The sequence below is a fragment of the Castor canadensis genome, chromosome 14, assembly GCF_047511655.1.
Source record: "Castor canadensis chromosome 14, mCasCan1.hap1v2, whole genome shotgun sequence".
NCBI lineage: Eukaryota > Metazoa > Chordata > Mammalia > Rodentia > Castoridae > Castor > Castor canadensis.
The window spans coordinates 58,541,011-58,561,434 of NC_133399.1; the positions used below are offsets into that span (position 1 = coordinate 58,541,011).

Consider the following 20,424-nt stretch of genomic DNA (forward strand, 5'->3'; position numbering starts at 1 on the left):
CTTTTCAAATTCTCTCTTTTAAAAGAACTAGCGTGTTACTTAGCATGTGCAAGGCTCTGGATTCAATCCACAGCACCAAAAAAAAAAAACTGCACTTTCTGGTTTTTCACTTGAATCCTGACTTACATAGCTTCTAAATATAATTCTATATTGAAAAAAAAAATCAGGCATGCTATCCTCCCTTGTATAGCCACCCATCATTCTATCCCCTTTCAATGGTACACTAATAAATCTTTGCTTTTGTCAAAAAAAAAAAAATCAAAGTCTCTTAAAGTAGTAGAGTGTGTACCAGACTGTAGAAGTGAGAATATACACAGAAGGATCTGGTTATCTTACTGTACCACCAATCAAAGGAAGGTATTAAAAATCAATGGGGTCATGTCCAGAAGGATCACAAGCCAGGAAGGAGCTCCCAATGGCATAATATGTGACCGAATCAATATTTAAAATCACCATAACTGACTTGCATACATTTAAAACACTGAATTTATATGTACAAATACTATACAAATGAGTTCATAACCATACTTTTAGAGAGAAATGTAATGCTTTTTCTGCAATTTTAACAGGGTTTAGATATGAATGCAAATTAAATCTTAAAATTCTCTTGAACCTGAGTTCAAGGCCAGCCCCCACAAATAGTTCTTGTGACCCCAGTGACAAAATGACCAGAACAAAACAGACTGGAGTTGTGGCTCGAGTACTTGCTTTTGCAAGCGTAAGGCCTTAAGTTCAAATCCCATGTCCACCAAAAAAAAAAAAAAAAAAAGCCAGTAAAAATTTAAAAATCCCAGGGCCTCAGAGAGACAACTAGATGACATAAGGGTGGGCTTAAAAAAAAAAAAAAAAAAAACAGTGAAAGTAAGTCAACTAAAAAAAAAAAAAAAAGACTGTTTTATCTTTTTGTTTTTCCCCTCCCTCTCCTTTTGGACAAAATGGGACAAATCTAAAAATATTCCCAATGACAATGAAAGTTTGTGGCTCACTGCTCTGATACTAATTGTTTCATAGGAAACTAGCTGAAGCAACTCTATTCTGTAAACTAAGTTCCCAATTTTATCATGGACCTCTTTTCTATATTTTTATTTTTACTTACTGACTGAAATACAAACTAAAAGTAGTAAAAGGTTTATACAAGTGATAATGTGAAGTTTTTGCAGCAAAAAAAAATCTGATTAAAATTACGCAAGATAACTTATTTATTTTCCTCTCTTTTGAGACATAAAACCTAACTCTCAGATGAAGGCCAGAGTCAATTCCTTTCATTTTTATCTTAGAAGTAACAAGTTAGGTAAGAAGTGGAGCTGTGATGTGGCTCAGTGCTTATAACCTGTGTTTAGTATGCTTACTATGCCCTGGGTGCAAGCCCCAGCAACAAAAAAGAAAAAGAAGAAAAAAAATGGGTATGTGATTAAAATTACAAAGTGACTTACCAACATTTCTCTAAAAAAGTATCCCCAGCCCAATAAAACTCTTAACAGTGGAGGAATTTGAGTAGGCTGGTGCTATATAAATTTGCTTTTTCTTCCCCCACAAGAATGTCACAAAATTATTCAAAAAGTACACTACAAATTATTTGCATAGCTATTTGTGTAACTATATTCCAAAATCACTAATAACTCACTTTATGATCCTGTCTTACCATCATCCCCGTTTTTTTTTTTTTTTCAATCCCATTTGGATCTCTTCCAAGCTTTTCTACAATTCCCTTCCTTACCCTAGTACCTTTACCACATAAATTTCCCAATGATTCTTATTCTACTTCCTTACTCTCAGATGACTAATGACCCTCCCCTCCAATTCAACTCTTTTCCTCATTCCTTAATCCCATTTTCCCCACACCATACTCCATTCTTTTGTTCACTTTTTTTTTTTTTTTTTGGCAACACTGGGGTTTGAACTCAGGGACTCACACTTGCTAGCTAGGCAGGCATTCTACCACTTGAGCCACTCCACCAGCCCATGTGTTGGGTATTTTCAAGATATGGTCTCTGGAACTACTTGCCTGGAGTGGCTTCGAACCTCTATCTACCTGATCTCTGCCTCCTGAGTAGCTAAGATTATAGGCGTGAGCCACTGCTGCCCAGCCACATTTTTTTTTTTCCTGGATCTACTAGTTCATATACTCCTCTGCTTATAAACATATTCAAGCCACTTAAGCCTAAAAATTCTTCCCTAAATCCAGTTTCCAATCGAGTGATCATTTTCTCACTAAAAAAACTTCTAAAAGAACAGTTTACACTAATTGTCTTATCAAAACCTCCTATTTATTACTTTAATAGTATTTTAAACTCCTACCACTAAAATCAACAATATCTTTTAAATCACCAAGTTCAACAACTTCTTTGCAGTTCTCATATTACTTCCCCCCAAAATAATTGTGCCCAAGTTTGGTTTGCACTGTATGACCTTCCTAATCCTCCTATTTTTCTGAAAGGATTCTCTCTCATAATCTTCTGGACTCCCTTTCTCTATCCCCTATTCTGGACTTTCAAAGATCTCCCCTGACATTACTCAGCTTGACAATTCAGTTATGCTTATACTTGATGACTCTCAAATCACCATCTCTATCCCTGCCTCCCTCCTGAGCCTCACACCTATTGCATTGTTCTCACAGACAACTCCTGACTGCCACAAAAACTAAAAATCAACATTAAAGGAAAAAAAAAAAAACCAGAAAACTGCAAACCTCTCTCTGATCGATCCCATGTATGACATGCAGAGTGTGGCACACAATAACCGCCCTAGCTGGCTTCCAGCAGAGATGGAATAAAGGCAGCATACAAACGCTTGCCAAGTCTTTTTGCTGTTTTAAGCTACTCTCTTAGCCAGTCATTAGTTCTTTTGGTACAAAAGTAAACCACTATTTTCTCATAAAAACCTTCCTTCTTTTTATTCCTGTGCATGTGAACTACTGAAACCTCAGAATAATCTTATTTCTCCCACATTCCTCACTTCGAACTGACATTATCCTAATTCTACCTTTAAAAATGTCTTTCAGGTCTACACAATTTATTTATGCTTCCCAAAACTAAAATGGATAGAAGTCATAAAAACAGACATAATAAAATGATAACTACAAAATCTAGGTGGTGAGTATATGGGTGCTCACAGTTCTTTCAACTTTCCTGTATGCTTCAGCTTTTTATGATAAAATGTTGAGGAAAGGTCTCTACATTCAGACATGTTCAAATGCGTGCTCTTCTTACCGTTCTTCTGAACTACTCTAAGCTCCTTCTGCTATAGCTAATCTTCAAGATAACTCCCAAAGATCCCTGCCTCCTGCTACTCACATCCTTGTGAAGTTGCCTCCCACACTGTGTCAGATTGGTCTCTAAAACAAATAATATATGGTAGAACTGACAGTATGTGAGACTGTGGCTTCTGTTTTGGTACACTATCTTGGATGTCTTGTTCTGGGGAAACATGTAAATCACCTAAGAAGCTTGTTAAAATGCAACTGATTCAGTAGATAAAGGGCAGGACCCAATACTCAGCATTTCCAACAAGTTCCTATGTGATGCAGGTGCTGCAGTTTAGGGACCAAACAACAGTGTACTGGATATTTGCAGGAGATTTACCAGTACTTCAGGATAGCTAAAGGGGTAAGGAATGTTTTACTCTTCATCATTTTACTTTAAAAATAATTTTAATTAAGAAAAAGCTAGATTTCCAATTTTCCCCCGTCCTGTTTAAATGCTTATACAATCAAGCCTTTGCCATGGTTCAGAAAAATATCATCTCAGTATCCCAATCTATAGCGCAAAGCTTCTCAAACATTCATGTGGATATGAATCACCTGAGATCTTAGGAAATTACAGCAATCAGTCAGAAAGAGGACAAATTCTGCATTTCTAACAGCTTACAAGTGATACAAAAGCTCCCGGTCCAAGAACTACACCTTTTAAAATTTCCTGTAGGGCTACAGGTGTGGCTCCGGTACTAGAATGCACTCTATCAGCAAGTATAAAGCCCTGAGTTTGATCCCCAGCACCAAAAAAATAAATAAGGTTTCCTGTACATTTTTTTAAATATAACAGATTTGATAATATAAAAATGTAAAACCAGTATATTTAAAGAATGAGTTTAGAAATAATTTTGTAAATCTCATCTGTATTCTTTTCTACTACTGCATAAGAAATTACCATCCTAAGGCTGGTGGAATGGCTCAAGCAGTAAGAGCACCTCCTGGCAAGTGTGAGGACCTCCGTTCAACCCCAATACCACCAAAAAAATTACCACCCTATACTTCTGGGAGGGCTGTGGCAGTACAGGGGCTGAACTCAGGACCTCACACTTGGTAGACAAGTGCTCTACCACTTATGCCACACCTCCAGTCCACAATCCTATGCTTTTAAAGATTCTGATCACCAATCTGAAAGGTAAAGTACAAACTCAAAATGGTTTACAAATGCTCATTACATATATCCAGTTTTCTCTTCAACTACTGTAGCACCATCATCACTCCATGGGCCCACCTACAATACAAATGTGCCATGCCCCACAGCTCCTACACAATGCTACAATCTTAGCTTTTCTAGTCCAGCCGAACCCTTCCTAGCTCTATACCAAAAAACACGTTTTGGATAATATAACAAATTCAACAGAAATCAGCAGTTTAGAGGTCCTCTCCTCTTTGCCTTCAACTGATCTTTAACTGGGGTATTTACAGACCATGGGATTGAAATCAAACAGCCTACTTGTTCCAGATTGAAGGGCAGAAAGTAGGGCTCATTCTTTACAGTTAATCTCTCACTGCAAATGTTTTTTCTCATACAATTTTTGAGATATAAGCACACCATAAAACCCACCCAATTTTAATGTACAATTCAGTGGTTTTTAGGCAAGACACCAGTTGAACCACCTCCCCAGTTCTTTTTTGGTTTCTGGTAGTACTGGGGTTTGAACGCAGGGCCTCACATTTGCTACACAAGTGCTCTACCAATAGAGCCACACCCCTGTGATTTTTAGTATATTAGAACTGTGCAACAATCATTGCTAACTTTAGAACATTTTATAACCTCAAAAAGAAACCCCAAGCAGGGCACTGGGTGGCTCATGCCTGTAATCCTAAGGATGTGGGAGGCTAAAATAGGAAGGATTGCAGTCCAAGGCCAGCTGGGCAAATAGTCTGGGAGACCCCATTTCCAAAATAACCAGACAACAATGGATTGGAGGTGTGGCTCAAGAGATAGAGGGCCCACATTGTGAGCACTTGCTTTGCAAGCACGGAAACTCTGAGTTCAAACCCCAGTCCAACCAAAAAAAGAAAAAAAAAGGAACTCCATAAGCTTCTGTACATCCAGTCCCCCAACTCCTGATAACCACTAATATCTGTCTCTATGAATCTGCCTACTCTGGGTATTTCATATTAGTGGAAGTGTAATGCAATCTTTGTGACCCGCTTCACTCACCATGCATGATCTTTTCCAGGTTCAAACGTATTGTAGCATGTATCAATATTTTATTCCTTTCCACGGCTAAGTAATATTCCGTTACATGTTATATTAACAAAATATATGCCATATCACTCACCAGTTGATGAATATTTGGGTTATTTCCACTTTTTTGCTAGTATGAATAATGGAGCTATGAACACACATGTAAAAGTTTTATGTCGACATAATTTTCAGTTCTCTTGGGTATATACCTAAGAGCGGACCTACTGGATCATATACCAATTCGATGCTTAACGTTTTGGGGAACTGTTCAACTAATTTCCAAAGCATTTTACAATCCCATCAGCCACGTGTAAGAATTTTACTATTACAACTTCAACAAATGATGATGTTGTACCTCCTGAACACCACCTTATAACGACAGCCCCTTACTAAATATAATGTATTAACAACAACAAAAAATGTATTTCTGGCGTGTATATAGAGAATAAAATGTTACAGTTCCAAATATTGAGCAAGTGAATTAGCCTCTCGGAGCCGTCTTTATTCGCAAACAAGGATGCCGTAATGACACTTTCCTTTCAGTCGCCATGAAGAGTCATAACACAATCCACGTAAGGACATTTTTCAACACTGATGATTCAGGATTCAATCCCGGGCAAAGCGTTAGGGGCAAAGTGCTAAGTGCTCAGATCCCTCCCCCTCGCTCAGGTTCCTTCTCCCCGGGAGGGGCTTCTGAGTGACGCCAGAGGCTGCAGCCACCCTAGTCACGCAGGACAAATTGTCACAGCTCGGCGGAGCCCTGTCACTCCAGCCCAACGTCTTCCAGGACAGAGATCCCCACCAGCTTGCCACTCAGCTGAGGAGGTCAGCGCAGTAATCTTTTCTCTTTTGTAATGGTTACAGGCGCGCTTATTGCGGCCGAAGCACAAATGGAAGGGCAAAAGGAACACAAGCATATCCCCCATCTATGTTTCCAGTCTCTGTCTCCCCAACCCCCCCCAAGCCAAAAATATGAAACCCGAGTCATTACAACCATAGAGGTACAAGAACCCCACTGTCCCTCACCGCCCACCCGCGCCGCAAGACCTCCCTACCGGATCCCAGGGGACAGACGGTGCAAGGCTCACCTGGTGGCTTCCTCCAGCTCGACCTGGCTCCGACCAGGCGCCTCCAGGAGGATAGTAGCCTTCGCCACCTCCGCCTTCTCCGGGCCAGGTGGTCTCAGCCGGGCCGCCCCCGCGCACCCGCCAGGAAATGGGAGGCTGGGGAGGTTCGGGGCGAAGCGGGGGATATAAGGGCGGAGGTAAGTGCACCGGCACATCTCCACCCCCCGGCCCGTAGTAGCGGCCATAGGAAGGACCGTCACTGGGGCCGTAGCCCGAGCGCCTCAGGGCCGACATGGGCTCCGCTGCCCCGAAGCGCTTCCCGCCCCCCACGGCCGGCCCATTGCGCAGGCGCCTGTGCGCGAGAGGGAATGGGGAGCGCCGAAGTGGGTCGGACGACACCAGCCAATCCCAAACCGGTCCCGCCCCTCCTGCTGCCGGCCCGAGCGTTGAAGGACAGCGGTCCTGACTCCCGGCCCTCAGAAGCAGGAAAGGAAAGAGAGGCACCCTGCTCCTTAAACGGCACCGTCCATCCAAGTTAGATTCCTCCTCCCCACTTATCAAGAATGGGAAACATCGCTCCCGGACCGCACGACGGCCCTCCTCTTCCGGAGGACGGGCACGTGATACCGGAAGTGGGTGGGGTAATATGAAGGCGCTTCCGGCAGACCCCCGGCTATTGAGAGCCGGGGCAGACGCGCTATTTGAGGATTGGGTTCCTATCCCGCGTCCCGCCGAGGCGGCGACGCGCTGGCCCACCGCCGCTGGACGTTGCAACCGTATCTCGACTCAAAATGAACTATATGCCAGGCACCGCCAGCCTCATCGAGGACATCGACAGTGAGTAGCCCATATCCTCCGGGTGAAGCCTGGGGTTGGGATGAGACGCTTCCTCCTGCGGGCGCCTCTTCGCAGGGAATTTATAGAACGGATCCCGGGTCGCGGGCTCCGCGGTGTCATCCTCCACAGCCTCGGACCCACGGCTTGCCCACCCCCGGCCACCTCTGGTGTCCCCTCGCAGCCTCTGCCAGCCCTCAGGCCGGGGAGCCAGTAGCGTGGGTCTTGTTCTTGTTGCCGACGGTCTCAGCGGTCGAGACCCGCCCACGACAGAGGCCTCGCTCGCGTCCACTCCCACCTGCGGCCAGGGGATGGTTGAGAGTACTTATAAGGAATGTTCATCAAAAAACGAAAATATTAAGACAGCAGCAGTTATAGTTAATTAGCAGTAAACGTAGGCTTTCTGTCTTGAGACCGTTTGCAATCTTTTATGATGAGGGTCATTAGCACTTCAGGTTATGGTCTTAGAGACCATTGCCGGACGTGGTACTGACTTTTTTAGAAAGCCTTCGTCACTTCACACTTAACTTTTTCTGTTAGACACTTTTCTTTTGTTTTCACCGAGAATTACTGTACTGAAAAGGAGCTCCGTGCTTGTACAAAAACAAGAGGAACCCTTGCCTTTGTCCTGTCTTTGTATCTTTAAATTCTCATACGTGCGTTATTCCTCAAGCAACATTTTTAATCCTTTTAACCCTATGATTTGCCTTATTAACTTGTAAAAAATTTGTGCAAAATGGTTTTACACAGTTTCAAACAAGTTACAACAGTCCCTACAGTTACTGTGTCAGTATGCAAATTAGAGAGTCTGTGATTGCCATTTTATGTTTATCCGAGATCATTTTTAACTGAAATTACTTGTTTTGCTATTTTAGTGGAAAGTGGATCAAATACATTGGACTTTAGCTTCTAATGTATGTATACGAGTACATATGTAAAAACACTGAAGAAGCCTGGATGTGAAGTATAACGAAATCCTCTATTTTAGTGGCTTGAGGATGCCCCTTTGTATACATGAGTTACTTGAAGCCCCAACACGTTCTACCATTTTACTAAAAATCTTTTTTGTTCTCAATTCCTCTAACGCATATCCTTGTAGATTCCAAGCCCCCCCAATAAGTGAAAAGTTTGAAATCACTTGATAATGCACCCTTCCTTCCCCCACCCCAGAACATACATCGCACACACTCTCCCCTCATTCTTTCTGTATTTCCACCCATTCTCTCACTTAAGTAGGAAGTATTCCTCCCTTTCAGTTATTACTCTTTCTTCCCACTATTTCTGGAAACTTCTTCCTTTTCTTTCATATCTTCTGCACTTCCCTCCTAACTTCTATCCTTCCCTCCCTGTGTGTTGTTATCTTTCCATCTCAGGTAGTTTTGCAGTTATGTCACCCCATCAAACTCCCATCCCTTATGCATCTCTTGAGTCTTGGCTTTGACTCCACTCCTAACCACCTTCAATAGACTGCTTTCCAGAGAGTGAATTCAATCAAGTATGATATATTTGACATAGTGTAAGAACTTTTGAAATACCACAATGTGCCCCCAGCACAATAAAAAAATAAATAAATAAAACCAAAAAATAAATAAGTAAAATAGACTGCCTTCTCTTTTCCCTGCAATCTATCATTTTTACTGCAGACACACTACTTGAAGCTGCAGTCTGAAGTCATCAGTCTTGAGTTCTCTCCTCTGCAGCATTCTGGATTCTTATGGATGTTCTCTGTTTCTCTAGCACTGGTTCTTTCTGGTTTTCTTACCTTTTTGACTGTTACTGTTCTCCAAAAGAGGTGGTCAGAATTGATCTGTTTCATTCCCTAAACTCCCTCTAGGAGACCTTCTGGATGGACTTTAGTCTCATAACTGCTCCTGCTTAGATCAGTCTTCAATGTTTTCTTACTCCTAATGAAGTCAAATCCAAATTCAGCCTACACCCAGTACTTTTCTGGCTTTAACTCCTGTTCTTTCCCTTCACACCTCCAACTTTTAGACAACCATACAAATATAGTCCTTTTTTCCCTCTTGCTTGATTTCCAGATTTCCCTCCCATTTACCTTTCTCCTTTCCCTTTCCCATAGCCAAAAATTATTTGCCTTTCAAAGTCTAACTCATACCTCCTCCAGGTAGATATAGTGTCTCCAAAGTTTTATATAATTAAGATTCTCTTGCTTGTGGTACTTAATTATAGTCCAAGGAAGACATTAATTCCTTCAGGGCAAAATCACTGCCCCTCTATTCTGCATCTAAAAAGTACTTTATGCATAACTTTAAAGAAATGAATGACTGAGATTTTGCTGGCTTTTCTTATCCTTCAATATCCTCAAAGTTATCTCTTCAGAGAGCCTTTCCCTTAACACCCTCTTTTTTTTTTTGTCACCCTCTCTTCTATAACCACTTATCTACTCTTTCCATCATTCTATTCTGCTATCTTGTTTATTATTCTATTGTAATAGGTAATTTTTGTGGGGGGTAGAAGTACTGGGGTTTGAACTCAGGGCCTTGTGCTTGCAAAGCAGGAACTTTACCACTTGAGCCACACTTTCATCCCCCCAGTAGGTAATTTTCTTTTCTTCTCCCCCAATAAATATAAATTTGTAAGGTTGGTAACTTTCACACTTCATAACAGCATATAACTCTTAATGAATACTGAATTTCTGCTCCAGCTTACTAAATCCACTTAAATTTCTGAGGCATTGTTTTTATTTTTGTCTTGGTACTGGAGATTGAACCCAGGACCTCACAGTTTCAAAGTGTAGGCTCTGCCACTGAGTTATACCCCCAGCCCCTGAGACATTGTTTTTATTTAAAACTTTCCTGCTTACAAAGTATAAAGTAGAAACTCTTAAGTTGGACAAAAAATAATTCTAGTATTAAAATCATAAAAGTAATGTAGCCTAGTTTTCTCATTCACAAATGTAGAAATTGACATGACAGAGGGTTTAAGTGTCAAAAGGAAAAAAAAAAAAAGAGCCAGGGCCAGGTGCCAGTGGCTTCTTCTGTAATCCTAGTTACCCAGGAGCAGAGATCAGGAAGATCAAAGCCAGCCTTAGGCAAATATTTCTGGAGCCCTTGTCTTGGGGGGAAAAAAAAATCAAAAAAAGGGGGGGAAGCATGAAAAGAGCACCTGCCTTGCAAGCAGGAGGCCCTGAGTTCAAACCCCGGTGCTTCAAAAAAAAAAAAAAATCGTAGTAATGTTGTAGGTATGCAGCCAGGAAGCTTGCCTGGTTTTTTGGTTGGATGGCTGGTTGGGGGTTTTTTTGGCAGCACTGGGGTTTGAACTCAGGGCCTCCCAACGGTCCATTTTTTGGAATGGGTTTTTTCAAACTAGGGGCTCATGAACTATTTGCCCAGGACTGGCTTCTAACTGCAGTCCTCCTGATCTCTGCCTCCTGAGTAGATAGGTTTATAGGCGTGAGCCACCAGCCCCCAGCTTCAACTCTGATTCTTTTAACCACTGATCTTCTTATTTAAATCTCTGCCTGCCCTGGTCCTCCAATTTTTTTCCAGTGAACTCTACCCTACATGCATTAGAAGAGGAAGCATTAATTTTATTTTCATTGTTTTTCCTATAAGCTCACTAAGCCTGACAGCTTTCATTTTAAAGATCTTTTTTCCTCCCCCCAGAAAAGCATTTGGTCCTGCTTCGAGATGGAAGGACACTCATAGGCTTTTTAAGAAGCATTGATCAGTTTGGTATGTATTAATTATGGAGAACTTTTAATCTTTTGTGTAGTAAGAGCCACACATTGCATTTTTTGTTATTTCATATTGAAATTTATTTATCTGCAATTTTTTCACATGTATCTAGCATAATGGAATTGTTTTAAATAAGTAAATCATTGTTTTCCAAATTCTGATTAGGTTATTAAAAGGCTTGTATATTTTACAAGTTTGTATTTTTCTAAAACTGGATTTCACTACAACATTTTGGACTATTTTTTTATTTCCACCATTAGAGGGAGCCAAATGATAGAAATAAACTCAGTCCACTGAAAAGGCTGCTCATTTGTACATTGACTTGGGTGCTACTACTCTTCAAAGCACTTCCTGCACTAAGGTAATCCCTCCCTATCCAAGGAAAATTGGGTAGAAGGCATTTCCTGAAACTTTTTAGGGAAAAGTAAGCTCAATATTTTACATACAGGAATACATCAGACTTAGAAATTTTGATCTTTGTTTTGCAAGTCTGCATCTTTCTAAAGTAAAAGATCTCTGTTTCCCTCTATTGCAAGGAACTTCTCAATTCACCTAACATTTATTGGACATCTGCCATATCACTGAATTTGGGCATGGGGAAGAACAACATAATTGAAATGCTTATAAGAATTACAGAAGATAAAAAGCCACATGAGATGGCGTGTGCCTGTAGCTCCAGCCACTCAGGAGACTGAGGCAGGAAAATTGCTTGAGCCCAGAATTCCAGGCCAGCTTGGGCCATACACAGAATAACCCCATCTCAAAAAGAAAGAAAAGAAGTTATGAACATAGATTTCTGCTGTACTTCAAAGAAGACAAGTAGTACTAATTGAAAGAAGAAAAATAGTTACTCTTAATGAATTAGCATTCTGCATCTTAAGTCCTATTCAGTAGAGTACTTTGAGGGATAAGTAGTGAATATTGAGTTTATTCTTAGAGTATCAGGTAAGGTTATCTGACAAGATGAAAAAATACTGAAATAAAGTTTAGCTGGTAGAGTGGCTCAAGTAGTAAGAGTACCTGCCTAGGAATCCTGAGACCCAGTATCACCAAAAAAAAAGAAAAGAAAACCTTGAAATAACGTTAAATCAATTGGGGTTTTTTTGTTTTGTTTTGTTTTGTTTTTTTCGTGGGGGCAATCCTGGGGTTTTAACTCAAAGTCTCGAGCTTGGTCGGCAAGTGTTCTATCACTTGAGCCACCTCCCAGCCCTTTCTGCTTTGCTTTACTTATTTTTTGAACAGGGTGTCATGTTTATGCCCAGGCCAGCCTGGACTGTGATCCTCCCATGTATGCTTCCCACATAGCTGGGATGACAGGTGTGCCCAACTTTTATAAGATGGGATCTTGGGACCATTTTGCCCAGGTTGTCCTCAACTCTCGGTCCTTTCTCAGTCTCCACCTCCAGAGTAGCTGGGATTACAGCAATTGTTTAAAAGTCTTGCCAGTGGCTCACACCTGTAATCCTAGCTATTTGAAAGGCTAAGATTGAGAGGATCATGGTTTGAAGCCAGACCAAGTGAGACCCCCATCTCCAGAATAACTAGAGCAAAATAGGATGGAGGTGTGACTCAAGCAATAGAACACCTACTTTACAACTGTGAAGCCCTGAGTTTAAACTCCAGTCCCACCCCCCCCCCAAAAAAAAGATCTCCTAAGTTATATGTCCTACTTACTGAAATAGGAGATTATTTGAAATTTTTGTTTTTCCAAAAATTGGAAAGTTTGGAAATAATGTTTAGCTAAATCTTTTTTACTCAGAATAACTGAGTAATTGCATTATGGACCTTTCCTGATAATGTGAACTAAATATCTTTGTTTCTTCCCTATACGCTTTAGCTAACTTAGTGCTACATCAGACTGTGGAGCGTATTCATGTGGGCAAAAAGTACGGTGATATTCCTCGAGGGATTTTTGTGGTCAGAGGAGAAAATGTGGTCCTACTAGGAGAAATAGTAAGTGACACCTGTTAATCTGCTGTGGATCTTGATTCATGCTAGTTAGGTTTCTTTGTCTTTTTAAGAGGGAGAAAAATATTTTCCACATTTCACCCAGCTTCTTGCAGACACCCACCAAATTAGGAAAGCTATAGTTGTTGAAGGGAAGCTAAGAGAATAATTAACTTTATTTCAGTGCCTTTTGGCATTTTAACAATTTAATCTCATTAGCAAAATTTTGGTTTTATCTTACATAAAAAATATTGGACTGGAGGTATGGCTGAAGTGGTAGAGCACCTGCCTAGCAAGTGTGAGGCTTGAGTTTAAACCCAGATACCTGTGTATCTGTGCCAGAAAAACCAGCTGGCAGGTGAAAGGTTAAATCAGATCTTCTGGAGTGTCTTTTGTGTGCTTGTTTGTTTTGGCAGAACTGGGGATTGAACTCGGGCCGCTTATCCACTTGAGCCACATCCCCAGCCCTGAAGTGTTCTTGCTGTGTGTGTACAAACGATTACTTTTTTGGGAGGGAGCATACTTGGTTTTAAACTCAGGGCCTTGCAGTTGCTAGGAAGGCACTTTACCACCTGAACCACAACTCCAGCCCTACATACAAACATATCAGCCTTTGATCAAGTTCTGCTGCTTCTGTTGATTGGGTTTGCCAGAAAAATCAAAATCCCTGTGAGACAAGTTTAAATTAAGAGTTGGAGAGTTGGTGGAGTGGCTCAAGTGGTAGAGTACTTGCCTAGCAAGCATAAGGCCCTGAGTTCAAACCCAGTGCTGCCAAAAGGGGGATGAGGGAGAAGAGCTATTAATCAGCACAGTTTTTCTTTTCTTTACCAAAAACTTTGGCATTTGCTTTTTTTGGTTTTAAATTTTCCAATCAGGTTTTCCAATATCTAGCCATGGCTTAATTCAGTTTACAAAAGTCTTTTGACTAGAGTGGCAGATAATTCTGCCACGATCAGGTTGGTTCAGGGACCTCATCTTGGAAATATTCAGCTAGGAATAACTAATCAAGCACTGCCCAAGTGCAGCTGTTAAATGTATAAAATATCCTTTTATTATTTATAAAGTATTTTTGCAGTAGGTATACTTGGTTCATTTTATCATTTTTTGCATGTTGAAGCAGCAGAAATTGCCATCTTATATTAAAGCACCTAGTGCCCTGGTGGGGAGGGCCTAGTGAGGAACTGTGAAATAGTCTGCCTGTTAAGGGGAGCTAACCCATCTGTGAATGGTGGGGTTATGGGTGATTTTTTAAATGTTTTTCCTCAATTCCATTTCTAAAAACGAAACATTTTTATATCTGGAGAAAAGACTTAAGTTAGAATATATATACATACTCTGCTTTAGGTTTTTTGGGTTGCTTTGTCTGGCTGTATAGCCAAGGCTGTCCTAGAACTCTCAGTCCACACTCCTCCTGCCTCAGCCTCAGCTGGGATTGCAGGCGTGAACCACCATAGACAAACTTTTTATACCAGTTATGTTTGCACAAAGGTGCATCTATGGTAAGTGAATGTATATATGTAAAAAAAGAAGCAGACGTGACTGTTCTTGAAGATTCTTAGTTTTCTAGACTCCCTTTAGTGAGAAAAAGTTCTCATTTTTCTGTGTTAGAGTTTGGATACTGAGTTTTACAGAAGTAGTACTAGAGGAATGCATTTGTGGTTATATGAATCAACAGTCAGTTTGAAGAAATTATGTACCAATTCAGGGAAACTCATACCCAGTTCTGCCCTGGATTCTGCCTCAAGGATGATGATGAACACAGACTTAAGAGATTCTTGGGAAGCAGCAGCATTACAGCCACATTCAGAGCTCAGATGACACTGTAAAACCCCAGCAGTGCACTCAGCTAGGAACATTGTCTTCCCTCCAGTTGCTACCCACAGGTTGCGAGGGCAGGGTTAGGTGATAATATATATCTTGCTAGATGCTGATAACTTTTGACCTAGGGCATGGGTGGCTTACGCAATTGTGTGGCTTTTCTTGTAACCTCTGGTGAGAGTCCTCCATTTGATAATGCAACTGCCTGTGAGTTCTGAGACCTTGGCAGCATGTGACAGTATGCAGGCCAGAACATCTGCAGAGTTTGTGTGTACCTTCCCAAACCTTATCCAGAGTCATAAAGGAACACAAGAAATAAGAGCACAGTCAGACATGGTGAGGCATGCCTGTAATCCCAGCACTAGATAAGCTGAGACTGGAGAGTCATGAGTTCAAAGCCAACCTGCACTGCATAGCAAGATCCTATCTCAAAAAAAAAAGAGAAAGAAAAGAAAGAAACAAGAATACTTTGTATTGGCTTTCCATGTTGTAGAATCACAGAATAATACCTATATGTTTATTTTGAGGAGAATAAAAAATCTGTGGATATTGAGACATACTTATAGCAAGGTCTTTCTGCATTATGAAATTGGTTATCAGATGTTTACAAGGTGTTCAGAAATAAAAATATGAAGTTTATTATGCCATATTAAATGAAAACAAGTCAATCTTTGCATTGTGATGATTTTTAAATTAATACTCCCCTAGAAAAATTGTAAGGATATTCACCAAAATGTCCTCCATATTGGAATTGCAGATGATTTAAAAATTTTTTTCTTGCTTCTCTGCCTATCTTCTAAATGACCTACAATAAGTGTGTACTTTTTTTTTCAGCTTCTCTATTTCTTTAATTGGAATATAAGCTTCAGAAGGCCAAGTCCCATGTCTTGCACTTTTCTGGCAGACTATTACACAGGCACTCACTCAATCAGGAAGTACTTCTTTTTCTTCACTTTTATAATAGGCTTTGGCTCCACTGCAGGTGAAAACATGGAAAAGAGATAGCCACAGCCTTCTCTGGACCATGTAATGATCCAGAAAGGCTAAATCTACAGATTCAATCACAGGCCCTTCAAAACATGGCTTACAATTTACCCACATTTTACTGTCCTAGCACCTCAGGACATGGGCTGGTGCCACAAGTCTTGGCAACCCACTTGCTCTGGACTTTAAGCTCTTAACTCTGCCACTTGCATGTGAATTGTTCTCCCTGCTGTGCTCCTAGCAGCTTGCCATATGTCTTTGGGGAAAAAGACAATTTCTCTCTTACCTACCTTAAGTGAATTATTAGTATATGCTGCACAGGGGAAAAGAACAAGGTATAACTTAACATGGTCATTCCTTCCATTTGTACCAGACTTTATGCCTATTAAATCTCACTGGATTCCCACAATAATGAGGGGCAGTGTCATTCCTAGTGTGTGTGAGTGATACTAAGGGCCTCAGAACTCAGGGCCTCAGCCATGCGAGGCAAGTGATCTGCTACTGTGCTACACCCCACTCCTTTTTATTTATTTTGAGATGTCTCACTAAGTTGCCTAGGCTGGTCTGGAACTTCTGATCCTTCTTTCTTGCCTCGAAAGCCCAAGGCCCTGAGTTCAAACCCAAGTGGGGGGGGGGGGGGGGGAACAGGGTCGGGAACTGAAGTCCTAAAGTATAAAGTTGTCCTGATCACAGGGACATTACTATTACACTGGTGGAGACAAGTTCGAACTAAGGTCTCCTATTCTGAATGAAATGCTCTTTTGCTTAGAAATGAAAAATACTAGGTTTTTTAGATCCCTCATCTCCAAAGGGAAACAAAGATTGTTTGCTTGTTTGTTTACTTCTCCAAGATGTCAGCTAATCATTCAGTTGAACAGTATCCTTGTTCAACTCAATGTTTACCAGGTTGCAAAACTGAGCCCCGCCCACCCACTCTGAAATAGAAACTTTTTTTTTTTTTTGAGGTTCTGGGGCTTGAACTCAGGGCCTTCACCTTGAGCCATTTCGTCAGCCCTATTTTTGTGGTGGGTATTCTGAAGACAAGGTCTCTCGAACTGTTTGCCCAGGCTGGCTTCAAACTTCGATCTTCCTGATCTCTATCTCCTGAGTAGCTGAGATTATAGGCATGAGCCACGGGCGCCCAGCCTTTAAATGGAAACTTTTGTCCCAAGCTTCCCGGTGGGCTACCCAGGTCAGCAACCCACCTCTCTAACATTGGGCATATACAGTAGTTCCCCAAACACATGGACACAGGGAGCCTCCAGCACCTGGTGGATGAGTGTGGCCAGCGCTGCCCCCCTTGGTCGATTGGCCAGGAGCAGAAATTGCTCCTGGTTCTGCCCTGTCACCTTCACCTCCGCACTCTTGGCTGCACTGAGCTGGGGGACCTGGTGTCTGATTGGAACTGCAAGGAAAGAGGATGTGGAGCTAGAGGGTGCCCAACACTGGCAGGATCATAAGTGTGTATTTTTGAAGTGAGGAAAAAGAAACTTTTAGCAAGCAAAAAAAAATTAATTCATCCAGGCACCAGTGGCTCACGCCTGTCCTAGCTACTCAGGAAGCAGAGATTAGGAGGATTATGGTCTGAAGCCAGCCTGGGCAAATAATTCCTGAAAATGTGTCTTGAAAAAACCCATCACAAAAAAGGGGCTGGTGGAGTAGCTCAAAGTGTAGGCCCTGAGTTCAAGCCCCAGACTGCCAAAAAAAAAAAAAAATATTCAACACAAAAACAGGGCTGGCAAAATGGTTCAAGTGGTAGAGCACCTGCCTAACAGGCATGAGGCTCTGAGTTCAACCCCAGTACTATTTCCTCCCCATCCAAAAGAAATTTTTTTAATTAGTAGAGAAATACAATGGGGCCAGACGGGTTGGGTAACTTACCTACTTTCCTAAAGTTTTCTATAGACTTATTGCCTGAGAGAGGAAAAGAGTCTTAGGTTATAGTTTAGGAACCCCTAATTAATGTGGCAGAGGAATAGTTTATTGCCTTTAAAGGGGTGAGGAGGTGCCTGGGGATGTAGCTTAGTAGTAAAGCACTTGCTTAGCATGTGCAAGGTCCTAGGTTCAATCCCCAGCATCTTCAAGAAAAAAATGGTGGAGAGAGTGGTGTAAATTTGAATCAGTGTTCTCTGCCCTCTTACTGAGTTACAGCCTCCAAAAGTTAAGCCAACTTAGAAAAATATAAAACTTCTCTAAAACCATCTCGGCTTCAGTAACTTTCTTGGATTCTGCACAATTAAGGAGATAGCTATGTATAAGCTTTGTTTGTTTGTTTTGGCAGTACTGGGATTTGAACTCAAGGTCTCACACTTGCTAGGCAGGTGCTCTTACCACTTGAGCCATTCCCCCAGCCCTAGCCCTAAAGAAAAGTAATCCTTCACTTTATAAAAAGACCATCCTGACAAATGTAGAGTGGGCTATAAAGCTAGGCTATCAACGCTGGCACTGATCCTGTTACCACATTCTGAGTAAGTGTGTGTTCTGTGGCAGCATTGCAGCCATTTGTTTGACTGTCCCTAGGAGAAGGATGCTCCAGCCCTGTCACAATTTTGAAAAGCAGTCCAAGTCTGATACAGTAATCCATCTGCCTTTTATTTAGATCTGTAAGGTTTTCTCTTCTTGGTCTTAATGGGAAGTTTTTCAAAGCTGCCTGTTTTGCAGGACTTGGAAAAGGAGAGCGACACACCCCTGCAGCAAGTGTCTATTGAAGAGATCCTAGAAGAACAGAGGGTAGAGCAGCAGACCAAGCTGGAAGCAGAAAAGCTGAAAGTTCAAGCCCTTAAAGATCGGGGTCTCTCCATTCCTCGAGCAGACACCCTTGATGAGTATTAAGTCCTTTGCTCAGAGACTGTTGCTCTTATAGAGCAGGGACTATCACTGGATGAAAGCGACATCCTGGTCACCTCACACATTTGACCAGAGACTGTAAATATGAAAAATCTTTTTTATTTTAAATTCTTTCACATATGTAATATGAAGAAATCATGAGATTTTGTTTTGTTTAAATAACAAAATCATTTAAAGAAACAGTGGCATGGACTCCTTTCACATACATGGCACTGCAGAGCTAGCAGCTATGTCTTCATATTGCTTTTCTTATTCAGAATTAAGTTTACAGTTTTCATTTACTTATAAATAAAATATGAATCTTGGAGTTGTTTTTTTCTGAAATTGGAGTTGCCTCCAGTAAATAGACAAAATTGTTTCTACTGGAAACACACACTGCAATTTCCCCTACTGTCACAATTCCAAGTAGCTGATTACTTATAAAGGAATATTTTCATATTAATTATCTTGTGGGTCCTTCAGCTCCCCTTTTAATGTTTGTATCTGATTAGAAATAAACAAATTTTCAGGTTTGAGAAGATAGCTTTCAGTTAAGTTTCCCAGTAATTGGTTACAACAGAATCTCATGTTTTGAGAAATAATTTCACTCTTGCTTTACCCACAGCTATTCCAAACTAAGTTCCCATGAGAGCAGACATTTTCCTGAGGTGGCTTGTCTGAATCTCCTCATTTAGTTAGGAGTCCTAGTCCATTAGATTGAGTCTTTTTTTTTTTAATTTTTATTTTATTCATATGTGCATACAATGTTTGGGTCATTTCTCCCCCCTGGATTGAGTCTGGAGCTGCTTTTAGCGCATACCATTAAAAAAAAAAAAAACACAAATGGTGTTTTTATGACCAACAACCTGTAGTGGCATGGCTGTTGAAGAGTGTGAATAAAGCAGACTGTACTTTAGAAAGTAGTATGGTTAAGTAGACTGTGGACTGAAGGAGTAAGGAGAGAGAAGACAGTGTAAAAATTGACTTATTCATGATTTCAGTAAGACAGTCATCCTCTCTGGTTCTCAGTACTTTAAACTGTGAGCCAGCTACTTGACTTTATAGTCTCTTTTGCAAAGATGTCCTTTTCATTCCTATATATGTGAATTATATTATAGTATTAAATATGCTTAGTTTATGACAGGTGTTTTTAAACCTGCCCCAAATGCCTGTAAACAGTTTGACTGCTGAAGTCTTCGTCACTGGGTTGGTTTTACAGTAGATAATTTATGAAGAAGTTGTTGTCCTTGAGCTGAGGCAAGTGGTAGAGTGCTTGTCTGGCATGTGCAAGACCCTGGGTTCAATCCTCAGCACCACCAAAAAAAAAAAAACAAATGTCTTTAATGATTTATCTGTAATCTTAACTGTTTATAGCCAGAATTTGTTATTAACTACCCACACAAAGAGAAAAACACCATCACCAACTTTTAAAACATCAGAGTACAATAAGATACTCTCAGAGCTCACAGAACAACAGCATTTATTTTACTGAGCTCCACTGTTTCAGAGTATGTGACACCTTCAAGAGACATGCACTATTGTTATCTTTTCAACATCCATTAAATAATTCCAGTCATATGCTAGTGGCACACGCGTGTAATCCTAGCCATTCAGGAGGCAGAAATCAGTTGCTTCAAGGCCAGTGCAGGCAAAATGAAGCGAGAATCTATCTCAAAAATTCCCAACACAAAAAAAGGGCTGGCAGAGTGGCTCAAGTGGTAGAGCGCCTGCCTGGCAAATACGAGGCCATGAGTTGAAACCCCAGTACCACAAAAGAAAATTCAAATGTAATGACAAGGCATACGAGTT

General features: G+C 41.0%; 2 protein-coding genes across 3 annotated transcripts in view; one reads left to right on the forward strand and one right to left on the reverse strand.

Annotated features, from left to right (window-relative positions):
• Nucleotides 1–6,949, reverse strand: part of Bag4 (BAG cochaperone 4) — a 45,821-nt gene extending 38,872 nt beyond the window's left edge. The window contains exon 1 of one of the 2 annotated variants that reach the window (XM_020167560.2): nucleotides 6,530–6,949. In XM_020167560.2, coding sequence (XP_020023149.1) covers nucleotides 6,530–6,802 — 273 coding nt within the window. In that variant the 5' untranslated portion in view covers nucleotides 6,803–6,949. The remainder of the gene's footprint in view (nucleotides 1–6,529) is intronic. The other variant, XM_074054636.1, reaches the window with a different exon arrangement.
• Nucleotides 6,950–7,113: 164 nt separating this feature from the next.
• Lsm1 (LSM1 homolog, mRNA degradation associated) lies at nucleotides 7,114–18,943 on the forward strand. The gene is made up of 4 exons (XM_020167533.2): nucleotides 7,114–7,345; nucleotides 10,969–11,037; nucleotides 12,878–12,993; nucleotides 18,451–18,943. Exons 1-4 carry the CDS (start codon nucleotides 7,300–7,302, stop codon nucleotides 18,619–18,621), a joined length of 402 nt encoding a protein of 133 aa, XP_020023122.1. The 5' UTR covers nucleotides 7,114–7,299; the 3' UTR covers nucleotides 18,622–18,943.
• Nucleotides 18,944–20,424: the final 1,481 nt, after the last annotated feature.

What these genes read in the sequence shown, in the direction of transcription:
- Lsm1 (XM_020167533.2), top strand. Translation starts at nt 7,300, where the DNA reads ATGAACTATATGCCAGGCACCGCCAGCCTCATCGAGGACATCGACA. An exon ending in CCTCATCGAGGACATCGACA is followed by an intron (nt 7,346 to 10,968) that starts GTGAGTAGCCCA and finishes TCCTCCCCCCAG; the next exon opens with AAAAGCATTTGGTCCTGCTT. An exon ending in TGGTCCTACTAGGAGAAATA is followed by an intron (nt 12,994 to 18,450) that starts GTAAGTGACACC and finishes CCTGTTTTGCAG; the next exon opens with GACTTGGAAAAGGAGAGCGA.